This window comes from Oncorhynchus keta, chromosome 21 (genome assembly GCF_023373465.1).
Source record: "Oncorhynchus keta strain PuntledgeMale-10-30-2019 chromosome 21, Oket_V2, whole genome shotgun sequence".
NCBI lineage: Eukaryota > Metazoa > Chordata > Actinopteri > Salmoniformes > Salmonidae > Oncorhynchus > Oncorhynchus keta.
Genome location: NC_068441.1, coordinates 31810661 through 31833310, shown reverse-complemented (window position 1 = coordinate 31833310; position 22650 = coordinate 31810661). Strand labels below are relative to the sequence as shown.

The window sequence follows — 22650 nt, the reverse complement described above, 5'->3', positions numbered from 1 at the left end:
TAAGGCAGGTCTTGTGGCATATTTTGGTTAAACTATCCCCAATTCAATGGAATTGCAACCCTCTGCATGCACAGTGTATTCTTCCATCACATGTACAGCTGATTCTCAAGATATTGCACACTAATGAGATGCTATTGAGCCCACACTACTGAACTGTCTGAGCCAAGGACTACATGCTCCCTCAGCACTCACAACAAGCAACCTATGACAAAAGTCCCTCTACTTCTATTCGAGGTGAAAATGATGAATCAGACACCTTATCAATTGCAACGTTTTTTTTTACTCAATGGAGGAACGTAGTCAGAGAAATGCTGATGAATGTCTTGCTCGAGCTGTGTATGCAACAGGTTCATCTCTGATGCTCACAGGCAATGTGTATTGGAAGAGATTTCAGAATGTTCTTCGCCCAGCATACACCCCTCCAACCAGAGATGCTTTGTCTACTCATTTGCTGGATGCAGAGTTCAACAGAGTTCAAGTGAAGGTCAAGCAAATCATAGAGACAGCAGACTGTATTGCAATCATCTCTGATGGGTGTTCGAATGTTCGTGGGCAAGGAATAATTAACTACATCATCGTCACCCCTAAACCAGTATTCTACAAGAGCACAGACACAAGGGACATCAGACACACCAGTGTCTACATTGCAGATGAGCTGAAGGCAGTCATCAATGACCTTGGACCACAGAACGTGTTTGCACTGGTGACAGACAATGCTGCGAACATGAAGGCTGCTTGGTCTAAAGTGGAGGAGTCCTACCCTCACATCACATCCATTGGCTGTGCTGCTCATGTATTGAATCTGCTCCTCAAGGACATCATGGCACTGAAAACAATGGATACATTCTACAAGAGAGCCAAGGAAATGGTTAGGTATGTGAAGGGTCATCAAGTTATAGCTGCAATCTACCTCACCAAGCAAAGTGAGAAGAACAAGAGCACCACATTGAAGCTGCCCAGCAACACCCGTCGGGGTGGTGTTGTCATCATGTTTGACAGTCTCTTGGAGGGGAAGGAGTCTCTCCAAGAAAGGGCCATATCACAGTCTGCCGATATGGACAGTCCTATCAAGAGGATCCTCCTGGATTATCTCTCTCTCTCTCTATATAGATATATAGATATTTTTTTCTTTACCTTTATTTAACTAGGCAAGTCAGTTAAGAACAAATTCTTATTTACAATGATGGGGCAGAACGAGGATTCAATCTTGCAACCATTCGGTTAGAAGTTCAACACTCTAACCACTAGGCTACCTACCCTCCCATTTTGGGAGAAAGAGTGGTAAGCAGCCTGAAACTCCTGAAACCTATAGCAGTAGCCATTGCACGGATTGAGGGAGACAATGCCATCCTGTCTGATGTTCAGACTCTGCAGACTCTGCTGATGTTCAGACTCTGTAAGAGAATAAATCGGTACTGCCCTGCCCACTTCACTGTTGCTCCAAGCAGAGAGAACTACTGGTCTGAAATACATCAAAAAGTGTGAAGACTTCTGCCTGAAGCCCATACATGCCGCAGCATACATGTGGGACCCCAAGTATGCTGGCAAGAGCATCCTGTCTGGTGCAGAGATCAACAGGGCCTATGGTGTCATCACTACTGTGTTTCGCCACCTTGGCCTGGATGAGGGAAAGGTTCTTGGCAGTCTGGCGAAGTTCACTTCCAAGGAGGGGTTTGGAATGGAGATGCAATATGGCAGTCGTGCCGACATATCTCATCAGCCACCTGGTTTACATTTACATTTACGTCATTTAGCAGACGCTCTTATCCAGAGCGACTTACAAATTGGTGCATTCACCTTATGACATCCAGTGGAACAGTCATTTTACAATAGTGCATCTAAATCTTAAAAGGGGGGTGAGAAGGATTACTTATCCTATCCCAGGACCTGGTTGAAGGGACTTTGTGAATCTGAGGCTCTTTCCTCTGTTGCCTCCATCATCCTCTAAATCCCACCAACATCAGCCGCCTCAGAGCGCAACTGGTCCTTGTTTGGGAACACACACGTACACCAAAGCATGCAACAGGTTGACCATTACAAGGGTTGAAAAATTGGTGGACACCCGGGAAAATTTGAGGCTTTTTGAGCCTGACAACGAGCCATCCTCAACAAGGTTGGAAAGTGACAGTGAAGTTGAGGCCTCAGAGTCTGATGTTCAAGAGGCGGACATTGAGGAGGTCCAGGGAGAAGTCTGGAAGGCAGACAACCAAAGCTTTAGTTTCTAGACTATAATTTTACAGATGTATGTTGAAAAAGCTTTTGGGAGATGCGATGGATCATTGGAGATCATTCAATATTCCTTGTCTTTTGTTGTTCTGTGAAATCATCCCATATGAAGAGTCAACTAATTTAAAGTTCGATTCGTAACTAAATTGTTGTTTTTTTCTATTTGAAGGATTTAACCATTTACAATTATGTCTACTTATGATCAGGTAAAAGGTTTCTGTTTCTGTCTCCATATGATATGGTAAATTTATCCAATGCAAAAAACATCTACTTTTAAATGGTAGTAATATTAATTTAATAAAAACATCTGCAACAACATCAAAAACATAAGCAATACAACAAATATCTTAGTTTACAGCCAACCAGCTTGCCAGCTCCTTGCCTGCCAAAACTGAAGAGGTGACTCTGTAAACATGCCCCATTTGACCTCTTGAACGTATTTCTGCAGCTCACATTGAGCACTTAACGCCCTGCCAGGTTGACCCTCTGGCTGGACAGTGACTTCGGACACAATTTTCTATGCGAGGAAGCTATATTTCTGAAGCACTATGTTTGAGATGCTTGCTGGATTCATTGTGCTAGTAGTATCTTCCTGGGGTCCTGCTGCTGCAAGACTGTACTCTCTAATTTGTTGAAGTACAAAAGACTCTTCAAAAGACGCTTCCCTCATCAGTGGCTCCATCTCTGTTGAGCGAAGTGCCATCTGGCAAGTTGCTGGTGGGATTGGATCAAAGTTGGCTTCCAGAGGATTCAGTATGCATGCAAAGCACTCATGCAGTGACTTGTGGAGGACCTGTGGCAACTATTTGGCAACAGTAATTGACTGCAAGTATGCCTAAAGGTTGAGAAAGCATGGCACCACATCAGACAGCGACTGGCTATCAGTTTAAAGTAGGTCGGTGTGGATCGCAAATGGCTCCTGTGACTTCACAAGCTGCTCTAGCTTGGCCCTGTCACGCTTGGTGATTGCCCTTGGAATGCTTCCCTGATGCACAAACGAGGCCTATTTACCCATTTGAAACACCGGCATTAACTGGCAGCATTTACCCACCAGATTCAGAAGCTTGAAAGCCCCAATAGAATCAAAAGCTTGATACCATTAGAAGTTAAAACATTTTTTTTTAATAGTATGATTGTTTTTATTTTATTTTAGTTCGTTTTGCAGTAAAATAATAGTTTCAGTACAGTTTTAGTTTTTCAAATGTTTTCCATTTTTATTTCAGGCTACTAAATAGTTTTTCTAATTTAATTTTTTTATTTTAGTTTCAGTTTTTGTTTACTATAATAACTTCGATACACACACACACACACACACACACAATGGAAAATTAAATGTGTAATCCTATTTGATCCGACCCCCTTTTGAGAAAAATGTTAAGATGGTCATATCTTAATTCTTTCCATCCTGACGATGATGATACATGCCTTTGAATCTTTTCTCACGTCTTCTCTAACATAATAGAGGTTAGTTTAGTCAAATAAATCAGTGCTGTGACTGTTGGGGAGTAGACATTATTTACCTTACCTGAAATATTTTCCCTGAGGGGCAAGATGGTATGGCACAGAAGAGAAGAGATATCTTCCACTGTTCTGTTCTAGCCACAACATGCAAAGACAAACACTCTCACACACATTTCTCGCTTCTCCAGACCTTTGCCTCAGTCCCAGTCTGTTTGTACCATCATGCCAGCTCCTTGTCACTCAGCTGGCATGATGGCACAAACAGACTGGGACTGAGGCAAAGGTCTGGAGAATCGAGGAATGTGTGTTTTGAAGTGTCTGACCTATATCTAGGAGATATAAGGAAATAGCTCAGGAAATATTTGTTTATTTGGACACATTTAACCCCTTATTTGTGTTGGCACAAAAGTACTTCCATTCATTTGTATGGGTTACCTTCAGATAAGTCCCAGAGAACACCATTGTCTTCGTGAGAGTGGTGAAATTAGTTTATAGGCCAAATCGTTCGGACGCTACAGACATTTTCATGAGAAGACCGGTTTTCAGGATGTCTCATGGTCTGACAAACCGCTGTAGCTCGGCCACCTTCCGCCACAGATGCGGAAGGCCGACATAGGCGGATGCGGTGGATGGAGACGCAGCCCATCTCTAGTTTAACCTGATGGATTTTTGTATTATGTTCCTTAGATTGACCCACAAGTTCATCAATAGACTTAAGAATTAAAACCTCACCACTATTCCACTACTTTGGCCCTATCTGACCATACTCCAGGCCAGCAGCCTTTGAGGATGGGACACTATCATTCAAAACATCTTATAACTATTCTGCAGTAAAATCTCGCACACCCAAGTACTTCTCTGCAGCTGCCACCACAACATCTATTCTCTTTGATTTACTGTACGTTCCATTCCTGCGTTACAATTGACAACCATGGCCATGAACTCCAAAAAAACAACCTTACCAAAGGATGTCTTAGGATCCCTCACCCTGGGCCCATCTTCTTCTACTGCTCTCTTCACTGCCTCAGTATACGACACCTTCTGCACTATTCTGATCCTGGCAACCTCAACCTGCCTTTCTCTCACCGAACACCTCTGATCTCCAGCACCATGGGTTTACAGTTTACAGACACACACACAACTTATCCCACCGATACAAGATATTGATTCTCTCCAAAAACGCCACTCCCACTGGGCCAAAATCCTCTTCATCACCATCGGGACGAGGCTCAAACTCGGCAGTCTTCACCACACCTGCCACTGCAGTTATTTCATCCTCACTGTCACCACGTTCAGTTACCTTCTGTAGTTCTTCCACAAATTCTGTGTAATCCATCATTCCATATTCACTCAAAACATGTTCCACTTTTCTCCTTTTTTTCCTGTCCTTCATCTTCTGCTTCAATAGATCTTCCAGAAGGCTTGTGCATTCCCCCATTCCATATTTACTTGTTCCACTTTTCTCTTTTCTTTCCATCTTACCCCCACCTCATGGCCACACTGGCAGCCATCTTTCGGGTCGCCTTTTAAAAGTGTGTTGTATTATGGGTATAAAAGTTGTCGACTTGCATGCCATTTACAACAACCATGTGATGAAGGTCATGAACTTTCGACTTCAGTCGACTGGAAATTTCTGCAGTTGCTCCTTACCAACTGCAACTTGAAGTCAGATCCAAAGCATTTTTATTTTCAATGACGGCATCCCAGGCCGTCATTGAAAATAAGAATATGTTCTTAACTGACTTGCCTGGTTAAATAAAGGTAAAATTAAAAAAAAATAAAAAATTGTGCAAGACAACCTTCTTCAGTTTTTGGGAAGCAAATGTTTTATTTATTTTGTACCTTTATTTAACTAGGCAAAAGTCACTAAATGGTTGATGTCGCTACCTATCACTGGTTATTATCGATGCATGTTTACTGTATTGGGCGGTTGACTATTTAGAGCAGAGGTGTCAAACTCATTCCACAGAGGGTGGAGTGTCAGCAGGTTTTTCCTTTCAATTAAGACCTCGACAACCAGGTGAGAGGAGTTCCTTACTAATTAGTGACCTTTGTCAGACACTGTAGTGGTTTTCCCACAGCAAGATCAACATGTCAGTGTCAACATAGCTGCTATTGTTAACACAAGTTTGTTTGTATAAAATGTCAAAATAAGCCTTTTTGTGCCCCCATATCACACACTGGAAACATAACGTGTACAATTCATTGATTAGCGAGAGGTTTTAAATATGACTTTTAATTTGTATCCCCTGTAGCTTTAGAATTGCAGAAAAGTTGGTTCCTGTTTCAGTCACCCTAATGATAGGTTGACAAATAGTGCAACTCACAATTAAGGTGATGGCTGCATGGTGCAGTTGGTGAGAAGCAAGCAACTACAGCGACTTGAAAGCGAATGGCCCAGTATATCACTAGGGCCAAGCTTCCTGCCATCCAGGACCTCTATACCAGGCAGTGTCAGAGGAAGGTCCTACAAATTGTCAAAGACTCCAGCCACCCTAGTCATAGACTGTTCTCTCTGCTACTGCACGGCAAGCGGTACCGGAGCGGAAAGTCTAGGTCCAAGAGGCTTTTAAATAGCTTCTACCCCCTAAGCCATAAGACTCCTGAACACCTAATGAAATGGCAACCCAGACTATTTGCATTGGCAACCCAGACTATTTGCATTAGGCAGCCCAAACTGTTGCATATACACTGACTCTGCGTGCAATGAATGCAAGAGAAGTGACAATTTCACCTGGTTAATATTGCCTGCTAACCTGGATTTATTTTAGCTAAATTTGCAGATTTAGGAATATATACTTCTGTGTATTGATTTTAAGAAAAACATCAATGCCTATGGTTAGGTACACATTGGAGCAACGATACGCACCGCGTCGATTATATGCAACGCAGGACAAGCTAGATAAACTAGTCATATCAACCATGTGTAGTTAACTAGTGATTATGAATGATTGATTGTTTTTTATAAGATAAGTTTAATGCTAGCTAGCAACTTACCTTGGCTTCTACTGCATTCACGTAACAGGAAGGCTTCTTGTGGAGTGCAATGTAATCAGGTGGTTAGAGCGTTGCACTAGTTAACTGTAAGGTTGCAAGATTGAATCCCCCGAGCTGACAAGGTAAAAATCTGTCATTCTGCCCCTGAACGAGGCAGTTAACCCACTGTTCCTAGGCCATCATTGAAAATAAGAATGTGTTCTTAACTAACTTGCCTAGTTAAATAAAAGGTGCAAAAAAAAAAAAAAAAGTCAAATTGGTGTCCAAAAATAACATTTAAAAACAGATTATGACAACTTGAAATCGGCCCTAATTAAAATCGGCCATTCCGATTAATTGGTTGACCTCTACTTAGGACCCATATGCCCAACCGGTGAACTCTCTGGACCCAGGCTATACAGGACACCAGGGTTACCAGGCAGATGTCTAGTCTGGCTGGTCCACGTCCATGTACAAACATAATCAGCCACAGTCACGCATCAGCAACATTGCCCACCATTCATCGCCGCTGGAAATGGCTACTCTCTGCCAAAAGCGATGGCTTAATACGCCAATCCCCGTTCCATCACAAATCATGTGAACAATGGGCAGACCGATGGCCTCACAGCTACTCACCACCCTAATGGATCAAGCACAGCCCCTTACAGTCCTGCTGCCAGAAGCTCACCATTGAGACAGCACCTCAGGCAAAGCTTGCCACATACGATGTGGCAGGCTTGAACTCCTTTATCCTTCCATTTGAGAGGCTGGCCAAGGTGTGGTCGACTGAGGCAGACAAAGTAGACAGGCTGCATTTTTGTCTCAGTGGAGCTGCCATCAAGTTTGTGTGTGCACTACCAGAACACATCTGGGAGTCTTACCATGGCCTAACTGGTCAAATGGCTGCCAGGTTTGAAAAGAAAGCAACCAACCACAGCTAGGAGGCTTGGAAGCCTACATCAAGCAAAGAGACCTCAACAGTACAAGAGGAACTGCTCACACTCACCAAGCAACAATTTAACAAGCCAACCTGTAAACGAAGAGTAAAAAGTTCTAAAGGAAAAGTTCTAATGGAAGACAACAGTTAAATGAGAATTCTGTGCCATGAACAAAAAGTTGTTTTCAGTAGGCATCACTACTTACGGTGACCCCGCTAGCAGCCAAGCTAACTGGCTACAGCATAAGGTTAAGGTTAGGCATAAGGTTAGCAGTATGCGTCTGCTAATGACTTAAATGTAAATGTAAATGATTAAAATCACATTCTAAGGTGAGAAATTGGCAGGGTTTATGACTTCCTGGCACCTGCTAAGGGTAGGTGTTAGGGTTAATCAAGTTCACCTCAAACTATAGGGAGATTACCAAACATTATAACCAAAACATAATGTGTCCACAACAGAGTAGGCTTTTAAAATATTTTTTAATAAATATCATGTCTTATGAAAAAGACCAACATTACTGTATGTTGTGTTGTTTGTCTCCCTCCAGTGGTAGTCTGTTCAAGTTTCAGGTTGAGATTTATCTGCAATCATTAGATAAACATCAGGCATATTCTCAAGTGTGTCATTTCTACCATGTCACTCAATCATTTTAGTGATAATGACCACAATGGTTAGGCTACATTATTGATTTGAGAATAACAAAATTAATCAAAGGCATAAATCATGACAAAATTACTGTACAAGAAAGTAGTTGCTGGTTGTATGAATGAGTATCAGTTGGGTACAGTTGTCCTGAGGATTTTTATGTCATCGGCAGGTCGGTCTTGTGAGTTCGTCTCAACCATGCCGACGCGGTTGACAACTGATATACCTTGGCACACCCTCCCAAAGATACTGTGCTTCCCATCCAACCACTGAGTAGGCCCCAGGGTCAGGAAGAACTGGCTTCCGTTGGTGTCTGGTCCTGCATTGGCCATTGCTAAGATCCCTGCACCTAGGGAGGGAGATGGCATAAGAAAACAGTAGAGACATAAAAAATACAACGTTTTGTTACTATGACATGTTTTCTCCTGTTCATAAATTGTATAGTTACCTGTGAATTTCAAGTCAGGGTTTAGTTCATCTTCAAACTGTTTGCCAAATATGGAGGCACCACCACGACCTATAAGCAACATAACATTTCTATCTGAACATTTCAAAACGTTGTGTCCTGCTGAACACCCCCCTGGTAGTGGAACAATATTTAACAAAACATTCTAAAGAATTTCCCAACCATCTGTATTTGTGCTTATCTGTCTCACCTGTTCCTGTGGGGTCTCCTCCCTGCACCATGAAGTCCTTGATAATTCGATGAAACTTGGTGTTGTTGTAGTAACCTCTCCTGGCCAACTCAGCAAAGTTTTTGCACGTTTTGGGAGCATGTCTCCAGTACAGTTCCACTACAATTGTACCCATTCTGGAACATAAGCGCGGACACGAAATTAAGCTAAGAGCATTCCTTTTCCATGGGATATTAAATTAACCAATGGACAGCAATACATAGCATTTGGTATTGGTTAAACATAATTGAATAGCAAGCATTTGAATAACTCCAAGCTAGTTGCTCATTCATTCAAAACAATAGCTAACGTTAGCTAGTTAGCTACCGGTGCTTACGTTGTCTCCAGGCTCACTGTGGGTGGCTGCCAGGTATCTGGTGGTATTCCCGACATGTTGACTAAACAAATGTATAAATAAATGTACTGAATCTGCAAAGTAGCCAAATATTTTGCGATGTATCAATGAAAACTGTATTGCGGCTACTGTGGTAGAAAGCAGAAGTATCCTCCGCATGTGCAGGAAATTGCAAACCTGCACATTGTTATTTACTTTCCTTCTTCGTTTTCTTCTTCGTTTTCTTCTTCTTTGTCGTTTTCGTTTTTTTCCGTTTTCGCTTTCTTCTTCTTCATCTTCGTATTCGTCTTCTTCTTCTGTGGATTTTATGGCGGACTACATTCAAAAAGGTGTATTGCCGCCACCAACTGGACGGTTTAAAACCCAAATAAAATATATTAATTAATTAATTAATTAATACGTAATATTGAAACTAACTTAATACTTAATACACCCTAATAAAAAATAGTACATTGCCAAAAAACTTCTTCCTTCTTTTTTTTTTTATGTTTGTTTGTGAATTTTACCCCCCTTTTCTCCCCAATTTCGTAGTATCCAATTATTAGTAGTTACTATCTTGTCTCATCGCTACAACTCCCGTACGGGCTTGGGAGAGATGAAGGTCAAAAGTCATGCATCCTCCGAAACACAACCCAACCAAGCCGCACTGCTTCTTAACACAGTGCGCATCCAACCCGGAAGCCAGCTGCACCAATGTGTCAGAGGAAACACCGTGCACCTGGCGACCTTGGTTGGCATGCACTGCGCCTGGCCCGCCACAGGAGTTGCTGGTGCGCGATGAGACAAAGATATCCCTACCGGCCAAACCCTCCCTAACCCAGACGACGCTAGGCCAATTGTGCGTCACCCCACAGACCTCCCAGTCGCAGCCAGCTGCGAACCCAGAGTCTCTGGTGGCACAGCTAGTACTGCAATGCAGTTCCCTAGACCACTGCGCCACCTGGGAGGCCCCTTCTTTTTTTAAAATTGTATTTTTATTTAACTTTATTTATCCAGGTAGGCCAGTTGAGAACAAGTTCTCATTTACAACTGAGACCTGGCCAAGATAAAGCAAAGCAGTTCTCCATATCTCCCTTCTCAGGCTCTAGGATCTAAGTGGGAGGGACTTGTGCTAATATTGCATGTAATATTGCATGTAATCTTTCGGCCCCAGGAACCGCTCCGCCGCAATCACTATGATATCCCCTCCACCTTACCTGCCACCCTAGACCAACTTCAATTTGCATACCGCCCCAATAGGTCCACAGACAATGCAATCACCATCACACTGCACACTTTCCTATCTCATCTGGACAAGAGGAATACCTATGTAAGAATGCTGTTCATTGACTACAGCTCAGCATTTAACACCATAGTACCCTCCAAGCTCATCATTAAGCTTGAGCCCCTGGGTCCCGACCCTGCCCTGTGCAATTGGATCCTGGACTTCCTGACGGGCTGCCAAACCAGGTGGTGAAAGTAGGAAACAAGATCTCCACCTCACTGATCCTCAACACTGGGGCCCCACAAGGGTGCGTGCTCAGTGTTCTCCTGTACTCCCTGTTCATCCATGACTGCGTGGCCATGCACGTCTCCAACTCAAACATCAAGTTAGCAGACGACACAACAGTCGTGGGCTTGATTACCAAGAAAGATGAGAGAGCCTACAGGAAGGAGGTGAGGGCACCCGGAGTGTGGTGTCAGGAAAACAACCTATCACTCAACATCCCAAAAAAAGGAGATGATCGTAAACTTCAGGAAACAGCAGAGGGAGCACCCCCCTATCCACATCGGTGGACAGCAGTGGAGAAGGTGGAAAGTTTTAAGTTCCTGGGTGTACACATCACGGACAAACTGAAATGGTCCGCACACACATACAGTGTGGTGAAAAATGCACAACAGCGCCTCTTCAACCTCAGGAGGCTGAAGAAATTTGGCTTGTCACCTAAAACCCTGACAAACTTTTACAGATGCACAATTGAGAGCATCTGGTCGGGCTTTATCGTAGCCTGGTACGGAAAACGCACCGCCCATTACTGCCAAAGGGTGGTGCGGTCTGCACAACGCATCACCGGGGGCAAACTACCTGCCCTCCAGGACACCTACAGCACCCGATGTCACAGGAAGGCCAAAAAAATCAAGGACAACAACCACCCAAGCCACTTCTTGTTCACCCCACTACCATCCAGCACGCAAGGTCAGAACAGGTGCATCAAAGCTGAGACCCAGAGAGTGAAAAACAGCTTCTATGTCAAGGTCATCAGACTGTTTAACAGCCATCACTAGCACAGAGAGGCTGCTGCCTGTATACAGACTTGAAATCACTACCCACTTTAATAAATGTATCACTAGTCACTTTAATAATGTTTACATATCTTGCATTACTCATCTCATATGTACAGTGAGGGAAAAAAGTATTTGCTGATTTTGTACGTTTGCCCACTGACAAAGAAATGATCCGTCTATAATTTTAATGGTAGGTTTATTTGAACAGTGAGAGACAGAATAACAACAAAAAAAACAGAAAAACGTATGTCAAAAACATTATAAATTGATTTGTATTTTAATGAGGGAAATAAGTATTTGACCCCTTCTCAATCAGAAAGATTTCTGGCTCCCAGGTGTCTTTTATACAGGTAACGACCTGAGATTAGGAGCACACTCTTAAAGGGAGTGCTCCTAATCTCAGTTTGTTACCTATATAAAAGACACCTGTCCACAGAAGCAATCAATCAATCAGATTCCAAACTCTCGACCATGGCTAAGACCAAAGAGCTCTCCAAGGATGTCAGGGACAAGATTGTAGACCTACACAAGGCTGGAATGGGCTACAAGACCATCGCCAAGCAGCTTGCTGAGAAGGTGATAACAGTTGGTGCGATTATTCGCAAATGGTAGAAACACAAAAGAACTGTCAATCTGCCTCGGCCTGGGGCTCCATGCAAGATCTCACAAGATCTGCAGTTAATACAGGTAATGAGTGAAGAACAGGAGGGCTTCTTAAAGAAGAACTAACAGGTCTGTGAGAGCCGGAATTCTTACTGGTTGGTTGGTGTCATGCAATAAAATGCAAATGAATTACTTAAAAATCATATAATGTTATTTTCTGGATTTTTGTTTTAGACTCCGTCTCTCACAGTTGAAGTGTACCTATGATAAAAAATTACAGACCTCTACATGCTTTGTAAGTAGGGAAACCTGCAAAATCGGCAGTGTATCAAATACTTGTTCCCCCCACTGTACATACCCGTCTGAAGTTTGCCAATGAACATCTGAATGATTCAGAGGACAACTGTGTGAAAGTGTTGTGGTCAGATGAGACCAAAATGGAGCTCTTTGGCATCAACTCAACTCGCCGTGTTTGAAGGAGGAGGAATGCTGCCTATGACCCCAAGAACACCATCCCCACCGTCAAACATGGAGGTGAAAACATTATGCTTTGGGGGTGTTTTTCTGCTAAGGGGACAGGACAACTGCACCACATCAAGGGGACATTGGACGGGGCCATGTACCGACAAATCTTGGGTGAGAACCTCCTTCCCTCAGCCAGGGCATTGGAAATGGGTCGTGGATGGGTATTCCAGCATGACAATGACCCAAAACACACGGCCAAGGCAACAAAGGAGTGGCTCAAGAAGAAGCACATTAAGGTCCTGGCCTAGCCAGTCTCCAGACCTTAATCCCATAGAAAATCTGTGGCGGGAGCTGAAGGTTCGAGTTGCCAAACGTCAGCCACAAAACCTTAATGACTTGGAGAAGATCTGCAAAGAGGAGTGGGACAAAATGCCTCCTGAGATGTGTGCAAACCTCGTGGCCAACTACAAGAAACGTCTGACCTCTGTGATTGCCAACAAGTGTTTTGCCACCAAGTACTAAGTCATGTTTTGCAGAGGGGTCAAATACTTATTTCACTCATTAAAATGCAAATCAATTTAACATTTTTAACATGCGTTTTTTTCTGGATTTTTGTTGTTGTTATTCTGTCTCTCACTGTTCAAATAAACCTACCATTCAAATTATAGACTGATCATTTCTTTGTCAGTGGATAAACGTACAAAATCAGCAGGGGATCAAATACTTTTTTTCCTAACTGTATATACTGTTTTTTATACCATCTATTGCATCTTGCCTATGCGGCTCGGTCATCGCTCATCCATATATTTATATGTATATATTATTATTCCATCACTTTATTTAGATTTGTGTGTATTAGATAGTTGTTGTGGAATTGTTATATTACTGTTAGATATTACTGCACTGTCATAACTAGAAGCACAAGCATTTCGCTACACTTACAATAACATCTGCTAACCATGTGTATGTGACCAATAAAATGTGATTTGATATTATTTGATTTCTATCTTCCTGGACCTTTTTTGGGGGGCCTGAGTTCAGAATGGAACTTTACCGCCTCCTACTGCACAAAAAGTAGAATTCAACTAGATACAAAAACGGATTTCCTGTTTTTTTATATACACTCATTGGCCAATTTATTTGGTACTCCACCCCATTCACGAACATATTTAGGTCCTACAGAGAGTGAGTCACGTGGCCGTGGCTTGCTATATAAAGCAGGCATACAGGCATCAAGGCATTCAGTTACTGTTCGATTGAACATTAGAATGGGCAAAATGGCATGCCAGGCATGGCCGGCCTCCTGGGCTTTTCACTCACGACAGTGTCTAGGGTTTACCAAGAATGATGCGACAAACAAAAAACATCCAGTCAGCGAAAACAGCTCGTTGATGAGAGAGGTCGTGAAAAAAATGGCAAGAATCATGCAAGGCCACAAACAGGCAAATAACGGCGCAGAACAACAGTGATCTACAGAGCAGCATCTCAGAACTCACATCTCAGAACTCACAAGGTCCTTTGTCATGGATGGGCTATTGCACTCCTATCAGCTAAAAACAAGAACAAGCGATTCCAGTGGGCATGCGATCACCAACACTGGACAATTGAGGAGTGGAATAACATTGCATGGTCTGACAAATCCTGGTTTCTGTTGCGTCATGCTGGTGGCAGTGGCAGGATTTGGCATAAGCATCATGAGTCCATGATGAGGGAGTTTTGGCCTCCCGGTGACATCACCAGGGTTTAAATTAGTCAATAAATCAATAAGAAAGAGAGTTCCAAATCTCTGTGCCAATAACAGCTAGTTCTCCGTTTTCCCCTCACCACTCCCAGATAGTCCAAGCAAAATTCTTGCTTGAGTAATTACTCTTTGCTAAGGAGCAATGTTTGTTTATTTTTTTACAATTTTAATTGAAAACAATCACATTAAGGTACTTAATTGTTAGCCAGAAATGATTTGATATTGATATTTTAAAAAACAGCTGCAATTGACCTTTAAAGTGAGTAATGATTGAATTTATCGATTTCACTGTAAGAAATATGTTTGCATGTTAATATAGTGATTTTGAATTTTAATAGTTGTGCAAAACTACACTGTATGCAATTTATAATGATTCATATGATAATGAAAAACACACAAAAATACTGCGTTGAAGACCTAATCAACAAAACACTGTAAGACAAATAACTATTCAAGGCATCCCTAGTCCAAAAATCTTACAAAATTAGTGATTTTTCCAATAAAATCCTATAAGATTTTCACAATATAGGATATTGTGTCAGCTCTATCAGAATCCTACTGGAATCCTATTGGATCCTATAGGATTTTGATACGTCTTAAATCAGAACTTTTCTTAATTGAACCCATTATATTAAAGTTTGTTGTCATTTGTTCCAGTACAATACAACAACATTAATTACAATATTTGATTTCATTGGAAACAACAGGTTTTATTCACCACCACAATAAGGGAGTGATTCAAGGCTACACATTCATTTGAAGTTTGACCACCAGTACAGTACACATTTTTCAACAAAACACTCACTTGAGTTATTTGATTTGATTCTTATTCATGCAACTTATTGTCTTTTGAATTAGAAGACATTACAATATTATATACAATACTAAATACAATTTTACAATAACACAAGATTTTGGGGGATTTTCCCCTTAGAATGTACAGCATATTTACATTGCATATATGCAAAAAAAGTCGAATGAAAATACATTTTTAGGTACAGTAACACAGTAAAAGATATGAACATTCTTAATTTAATATACAGTATAATAGTCAGCTATGCTTCCAAATAGAGAATGTTCCGTTTACCCTCTTTCTGTTGGGATAGGGAGAGGAAAATAAAAACCTAAAGATAATGACACCGTCCAACTCCTTTATTATTGTACCTAATTTAATATACCTCCCTCCCTCCCTCCCTCCCTCCTTCCAAATCCCTCCCTCCCTCCCTCCCTCCCCCAACTCCCTCCCTCCCTCCCTCCCTCCCTCCCTCCCTCCCTCCCTACCAGGATTGTAACTCCTCCCCTGCCTCCTTCCCTCCCTCCCTCCCTCCCTCCCTCCCTCCCTCCCTCCCCTCCCTACCAGGATTGTAACTCCTCCCCTGCCTCCTTCCCCCCCAGAGCTGTCACCCCTACCCTCCCTCCATCCTTAGAAGGTGCTCCCTCCCCATTTCCCCTATCTTGACATTGCCGGCGGTTCCCCACTATAGGGTCGGCATCTCAAGTGGAAAAGGAGGCAGTTCAATATTGGTTGCTTATGATGTTATTATAGTTTACGTGTCCACTGTTCACGGGTGCTCCATGTGTTAAGCAGCCAAGTTAACTATAGCGTATAGTGTTTCATCCGATAGGATTCCAATACAAGGATCTAATTATGAATATGAAAATCCTGTCAGATTTTGGAACCAGTCCTTTTGGACTCTATTGAATAGGATTTTATATACAAGAATCTAACAGAAAAATCTTATCAGTGTGCTGGAGTCTGGTGTAGCGGTCTAAACTCCCAAATCCGGACCACATATGCCTCCTCCTAGATGGGGATTCGAGCCCTGGCTCGGCCGACTGTCTGTGCCCTTAACCACTTTACCCTTCTCTATATCTGTCTCCATATCTGTACTTACATCTGTCCTGGAAAAAACAACAACTATAAAATAACAAGTTACCCTAGTCAATAATAGAAGCCAAAAGAAAATCCTATCAGATTTTGGAACCAGTCCTATTGGACTCCTGTCGGATTCTGTCCTAGGTACTCGGTACTATCCCTTGGGATAAAATCCTATCCTATAGGAAAGCTTCCAAAATCTTATTGAATTTTCTTTGGGATTCTAATTGGATATTTTTTTTTGGGGGGGTCCTATAGGATGTTTTTGACTAGGGATATTGCATACAATGACATAATTCAACACAATTTTTATTTGACCTGCAATTAAACCTTACATGCCAGTTATGGAAAAAGCCATTGAGGGAAAAAGACATCACATGACCGGATATCAGTTGATTTGTACAGATTGTCCAAGAAACTGACAGAAGAAGAGCGATGAGATACCTTGTAATGGACGGCATTACCAGACAGTATTAGACAGAGTAGCTAGATCTAAACTTGTCTGGTAAGACAACAATTATAAGGTCTAGGTAGGAGCATCAGAGGAAAGGAGCCAGGGTCTTTGTAGCTACAGCAGCTTGATGACAGACAAGCTGTGAAGAAAGAAGACAGAAATAAGTTGGAGAATTGGAATAGCTAATAGCAACACACCAGTGGTGAAAAGTTTTAAAAAATGTATTGGAGGTAATAGTAATTTCTACAATTATAGTAAGACATTTATAACTGGATCAGATTCTTTGTCATAAGGCAATATTACACGATCTTTAAATTATTTGATCTTTAATGGGACATGCAAATAAATGATGACATTACAATTTCAGAGTTCAGAATGAGTACACAAAGCTGTGATTAAATTATTGTGTGTTGTTAAACCAGAACTCAGATGAACAACCCTTGACAAACACCTCCATCACTTAATGCTTTTGTGTCCGCTTTCCACTCAATTGTACAGCCAACCTCTTGTTACAGAACACACAGTTTGAGAACTCTGTTTCTTTGTATACCTTTGTTTTACCTTGACAATCATAATGGTGTTGAATAGGGCAATAGGTTGATAGTTATAACTGGTTGAGAGTAATGAAAAAAACAACTTCAACGATAGTGAATCAACCTCTCATTTTAGTTTAAATGCAATAATCAGATTCAGCTAATGCCACCGGATTTCACTGGAGAAGAGGAGAGAGAGAGAAATAAAGAGAGCAGGAGAGCCATAGAGGTAGTTGTGTTTATTTTTCTCACACAGATCTCAGGTGTCAGCTGCACAATATGCCACGCAGGTACAGTAGGGCCGCTGGACCAATCACGAGCCAACAAAGGCCCAGATTCAGCTCTGACTGGGGGAGGGGAAGAGGAAGTGGTTCTTACTGCAACAGTCATTTCACTGGTATTCTTTAACTACTGGGTGGGGTGGAAAATCTACACAAAGGGCAGGAGGCAGGGAGGAACTACTTTTCACAAATGGGGGGTTAGGCGGAAGGTGCTCACCACAGACGACGTTTAGGACTTTTACCTCATCCTCTTTTCCTATGGGACTATCTCTGTCAGCCTTTAAAGTCTGGTGTCACCTGTTCTGGATGCTTCCTTCAGCCAGTTGTTCCATCATCGTCTTATTCACATATGTAGTCCTTTAAAAAAGACTACCCTACTACAGTCTCCATCTTTCCATGTTCTGAACTTTGAACTGGAGTTCACGTGACTTTGGGTCTACACCTGAGCAATTTGCAATGCCAACAGACATAGAGGGTCTCTCTCTAAAACATAGAGTTGACTGAAAACAATTTCCAAACAGTAAAAAACTTTTTAACTGTGAATACGTCCTGCTTCAGGTATGCGACAGTGCCATTGCACCTATATTGGTTGTTGAGATGGTGTGGTTGTTTGAGGGGCTTTCAGGGGACATCATTACCAGACAGTGTTAGAACACCTGTGTACAGCCCAGCACTGTCAGGTAAGACGTGCTTTGGAAGCCAAAGAAAGGGAAGGTCACCAAAAGCACATAACTAACTATATTCAACCTCAGAGCATATCTACGTCTACACAACCCTTAGAATACTATTCAAACCTATCAGAAACTCATAAGATATTACTACCCAGTATCAAGGGCTAAGAAAATACAGTGCTACGTGGGATTGTGTTTCTGTGTTATGTGTTTTTGTCTATGATGCCTGCAGAGGGTCATCATCATCATTACCAGGCAGTATTAGAGGGAGTTATAACATCCAAAACTACCTCGTAAGATGGAGATGGCCATCCAAATATCAATATTTCATTTACAAGAGCAGCACAGATGCGGACAGTGTAAATAGAGGAGGCTACCATACAGGTGGATCCAGAAAAGCACTGCTGTGTTTATCAAACCCTGGCGGATTTCTTTGATGTTTTTATTATATAATTTTGCAACCACATCAGTAGGCTAAGTCATTGTTAATAATTATCCAAACACATCACAACTGGGCTTTTTTATGATCCAAGAACATAAACTATAATTTAAGAGGCTGTGGTTTTACAAAGATTCCTTGAAGTTATGCACCTGCGCTGTTAGCTAAAACAAGGTATGGTAGGCCACTGGGCCCTCGCAAAGTCAGGCCGCAGCTGTAACAAAACGCTACTGTATTACACAGGTAATGTAGTATTCTAGAGTACCACAATGGCAGGAATTTCAGAAGATGATTAGTCCCATGTCTTGACTAATATGCCTCAAGATCACCTTATCATTGCCACATTGGCAAACTGTCACCAACATTGAATGCCCTCAATGACACTTCTCGGCAAACATTATACGTTACATAACATCCTACGTACAAACTGTATGCACTGTGCACAATTCACACTGTTCCTGCACCATTGCAGCATTTCAAAATTGGTCTTGTGTTATTTCACCAAATACATATTGTCTGATTACATTAGCCATTTTATGTAAAGTCCCACATTACTTTCAGTAGTAGAGATTTGATTTCATTCATTGTAGTCTACAAGTAAAATCCTGTTTGAATTCTTTCTTCATGTTCAAAATATATAGTCTCCATTGTTGTCAGAACAAACATAAAGACAAGGTTTTTCTCTGAAACAAGCAAATCAAACATTACTTGATGCAAATGTCATGGGATTAGTGGGTTGCGAGAGCGGGAAAGGTTGTATGGCGGTGGGCGAAGGTAAAAATGTGGGACAAAAGAGGGAGGGGAGTATGTAGGAGGTTGAAAAGGGAGGGGACTGAGAAGGAAATCAAACAGCAACACCTGTAATCTTACCATTGTGAATAGAGCAGTAAAGGAAGAATGTAAAAAGAAAAAAGTGAGGAGTTGTAGAGGGAGAAAAAAGAGGGGAAATATCTCAAATTTCCCCCTGGAGCCCGAGAGAGAGCCACATCCAGTCTCTCTCTGGTCATTCAAGACCCCATGAAAGGCAAAACCCACAGACATGCCCTGCTCCCTCCTAGTCTTCAGCCAGGCAGCATTTCAGTAGACAGAACAGCACTAGAGGCCCTCCAAGGGAGAAAAGGAGAGAGGGAGAGAAAAGAGAGAAATTATATTTTAGGAGGCTGAAAGAACAGTTAAATAAGGAAGCAATTGATATACAAGAAATCTATATATTTGGCATCTATCAGATAATAATCTGATGCTCATCCCTAGTCTAGTCTCTAATCCATTTTTGGGGCTAAGGAAGATGTGACATTTTATTCTCCTTTTATGAAACATGATGTTTTCAATACTCCGGAGTAAACCTTTACAATAGGTTTTACATGACCTTTTAACAATAAAGACCTGTTTTCTTGAATAATCTAATTAAACTCTAAATTGTAGTTATAGTATATTGATACATTTCAAGTGACACAAGTATAGTAATGACTTTACATCGTGTCCATTTGTATGCATATAGATGCAAAAATCTACTTTGCTTTAAAGGCAAATGGGTAAGTCAGCATCTGCATGGTCACCGCCTACCCTGAGCGCGTTGCATGCGTGAACAAACAGAAATTAAACAAAGGACTCAACCAGTTGCTTAGTCATTCAGACAAAATGGCTGCATGGTCTTAACCATACAAAACCAATCCATGCAATCCACTACCTGACCTCTCACCTGTGAAGGCCATTAAACTTGTATACACTTTCAACACATATATTTGAGGCTAGGCACATTGCCACATCACAAAATGTATATTATTCTCGCAGGAAGACATTCTAAAAAGCCCTAGCAACAATGACCTCTTGAGAAAATGACATTATCACCACCTGTAGATGACTGGTGTTAGTTGTGTATACAGTAGCATCAGCTACAGTTTTACTGCATTTTCCTATTGTATCCATTATCCATTGTTGCTTACATTTAAATAAGTAACTGCTGGCCTATGCAAGTAATGGAATAGCACAAACAAGGCAAGACTGCAACTGTTCTTTATAAACCAACAATTATCAAACCAGAGATTCGGATTGAGCAGCGAATTCTTACTTTAGTTTAGGCCAATAACGACGCAACTTCATGTACGTCTATTGACAGAACTTGCACGAGGAGGGGGAAACTCTTATTTAGTCTCATCTCTAATCATACCAGTTAAAAACAAGTAAGAACAAGCCTGACTAGACCCTTTTGAAGTTATTATTAGAGAAGACAAGCATGCCAGTTACATCTATTATACTGAAAAGAAGAGGCCCTTTCACTCTCCACCTTTCCCCCCCTTTAAATCTGGAGCCTAACAATTGTCTGTGTAGAATACAAAATAATTTAATAGAGAAACTGTCTCCTTACAGCATATCAACAACAACATAAAGTCAATTCATCCATGAGACCAGCATACTTTGCTTATCCTGCACATAGTAGAATTTAGAAACTTTTGACAAGACTCTTTCTGTTTAGATCTATGTGCCCTAACTGGTTTGTCTAGTCAAAGGATAGATTTTTTCCTGTTTTGTACCACCATTCTCCTCTGTTAAGAGCACAAGCTCTGGATAGAGGCTTTCCTCAGTGATGACAGGTGTCTCTTATCTGTTGCCATCTCAGTCAAACACCCTTCAAATCTTTACTTATTCTTCATTTGAAAATCATATTACAGATAAATACTGAAGTAAAACAGGAAAATATCAGCATACTGCCATTAAAATAATATTCTGTGATAGTGATTTTATAAAGTATTTCAAAAAGTCCCTTGTGTAAAAACCGGGTTATAGTAATTAAGAAAACTCAGTACAAAGATAGTACTGTTTAAAAACTTTGGTTTTATAATTACAAGTTACCCTATCCTTCCTTGTAGTAGCCAGAGAGCCAGAAGCCATAACAAGAGATACTATTGTGTTACCGGGTCTTGTTGCTAGAGAGGCTTTTCTTCCTCTTCCCTCTTTCCTCCTCTTGCTGAAGGACGAATGATTTCTTGCATGCCTGGGTCAGATTCAAAAGGCAGAGAGGCCTCCGAGATTCAGGAGATCAGTTAATCAGTATGTCAAAGGAAGGCAGAAAGGCAGACACCAGAGGTAGAGGTGATGTCCATTGTTGAGGGACTCCGGAGTAGTGGTGATGTTACCTGAACAAGCTCTTAATGTGAAGAGTCTGAGTTTGTAAAGGTTTTGGTTTACATGTACACCTACCAGCCCTACCCCAATGTCTCTCTGTGGTGTAACCAATCACCTTGCACCAAGCACCTAGCAGGTGCGTGCATCTCCTTTGCTGTGATTCGTCGGTCCAGCCTACCGAGAGTTCACTAGGGTATGTGTTTTCGTGCATGTATGACATCAGCTTTGCAGTCGAGAACCACGCCCTACCCCGGCAGGGCTTCTCTTCCTTGTCTGAAACACACCTTTCCCCCCTGACCTGAGCTTGTGTTAAAGAGTAAAATGAATTAACAAAGTGCATTGATATACAAAATAACATAATAATGTAACTCCTAATGGAGTGTAACACAGTAAAAGGTATAATAAGTATTAGTAAAAGCTTGAGGTAAAAGTACATTCTTGGTCAGTCTACTATACATGCATCTCTCTAAACTATATATATTCTCAAAAGCAGTAACTACATATTCTCTAAGGCTGTACTAACATACAGTACCTCACTCAACTGATCAAGGGCTTGATGATTAGTTGATTTGTTAAACTCAGGTGTGCTGAACTAGTACTGGGCTGAAACAAAAGCCTGCACCCCAGGAAAAGGGGTATATGAACACTGCTGTAAATACTGCAGGTGAAACTGACAAATGCCCATGAAGTAATAGACATGGTGGTCCTGAAATGACCGCCAGGCCAGCTTTACTTTTAAGTACACACCTTTAACCCCAGCTGGAAGTTTATGGGGCGTTCTCGAATTATGGTGGCATTTGGGCATGGCATTTTGGGGAAAACAATGATTTACGTTTTCTAGTTTTTATTTAATTTAAATGTATTTGGGTACATCTTCCCATTCTATATCAACTAATAATATAGGACATACTAAAAGGGTGTTAT

The 22650-nt window shown here is 41.5% G+C and overlaps 1 protein-coding gene and 1 long non-coding RNA gene across 3 annotated transcripts; both read right to left on the bottom strand.

Moving 5' to 3' along the window:
• Positions 1-8061: 8061 nt before the first annotated feature.
• Positions 8062-9574, bottom strand: LOC118400466 (peptidyl-prolyl cis-trans isomerase-like 1). 2 transcript variants are annotated; one of them, XM_035797367.2, is made up of 5 exons: positions 9258-9574; positions 8903-9057; positions 8695-8763; positions 8473-8595; positions 8062-8182 (listed from the first exon to the last, which is right to left on the bottom strand). In XM_035797367.2, the coding sequence occupies exons 1-5, from the start codon at positions 9311-9313 to the stop codon at positions 8160-8162; spliced, it is 426 nt and encodes a 141-aa protein (XP_035653260.1). In that variant the 5' UTR covers positions 9314-9574; the 3' UTR covers positions 8062-8159. The 2 variants fall into 2 exon arrangements, with proteins under 2 accessions (XP_035653260.1, XP_035653257.1); XM_035797364.2 differs by having other exon boundaries at positions 8062-8595; positions 9258-9567.
• Positions 9575-17436: 7862 nt separating this feature from the next.
• On the bottom strand, positions 17437-21870 carry LOC118400465 (uncharacterized). The gene is made up of 2 exons (XR_004829018.2): positions 21516-21870; positions 17437-19707 (listed from the first exon to the last, which is right to left on the bottom strand). It is a non-coding gene; the product is annotated as an uncharacterized LOC118400465 (long non-coding RNA).
• Positions 21871-22650: the final 780 nt, after the last annotated feature.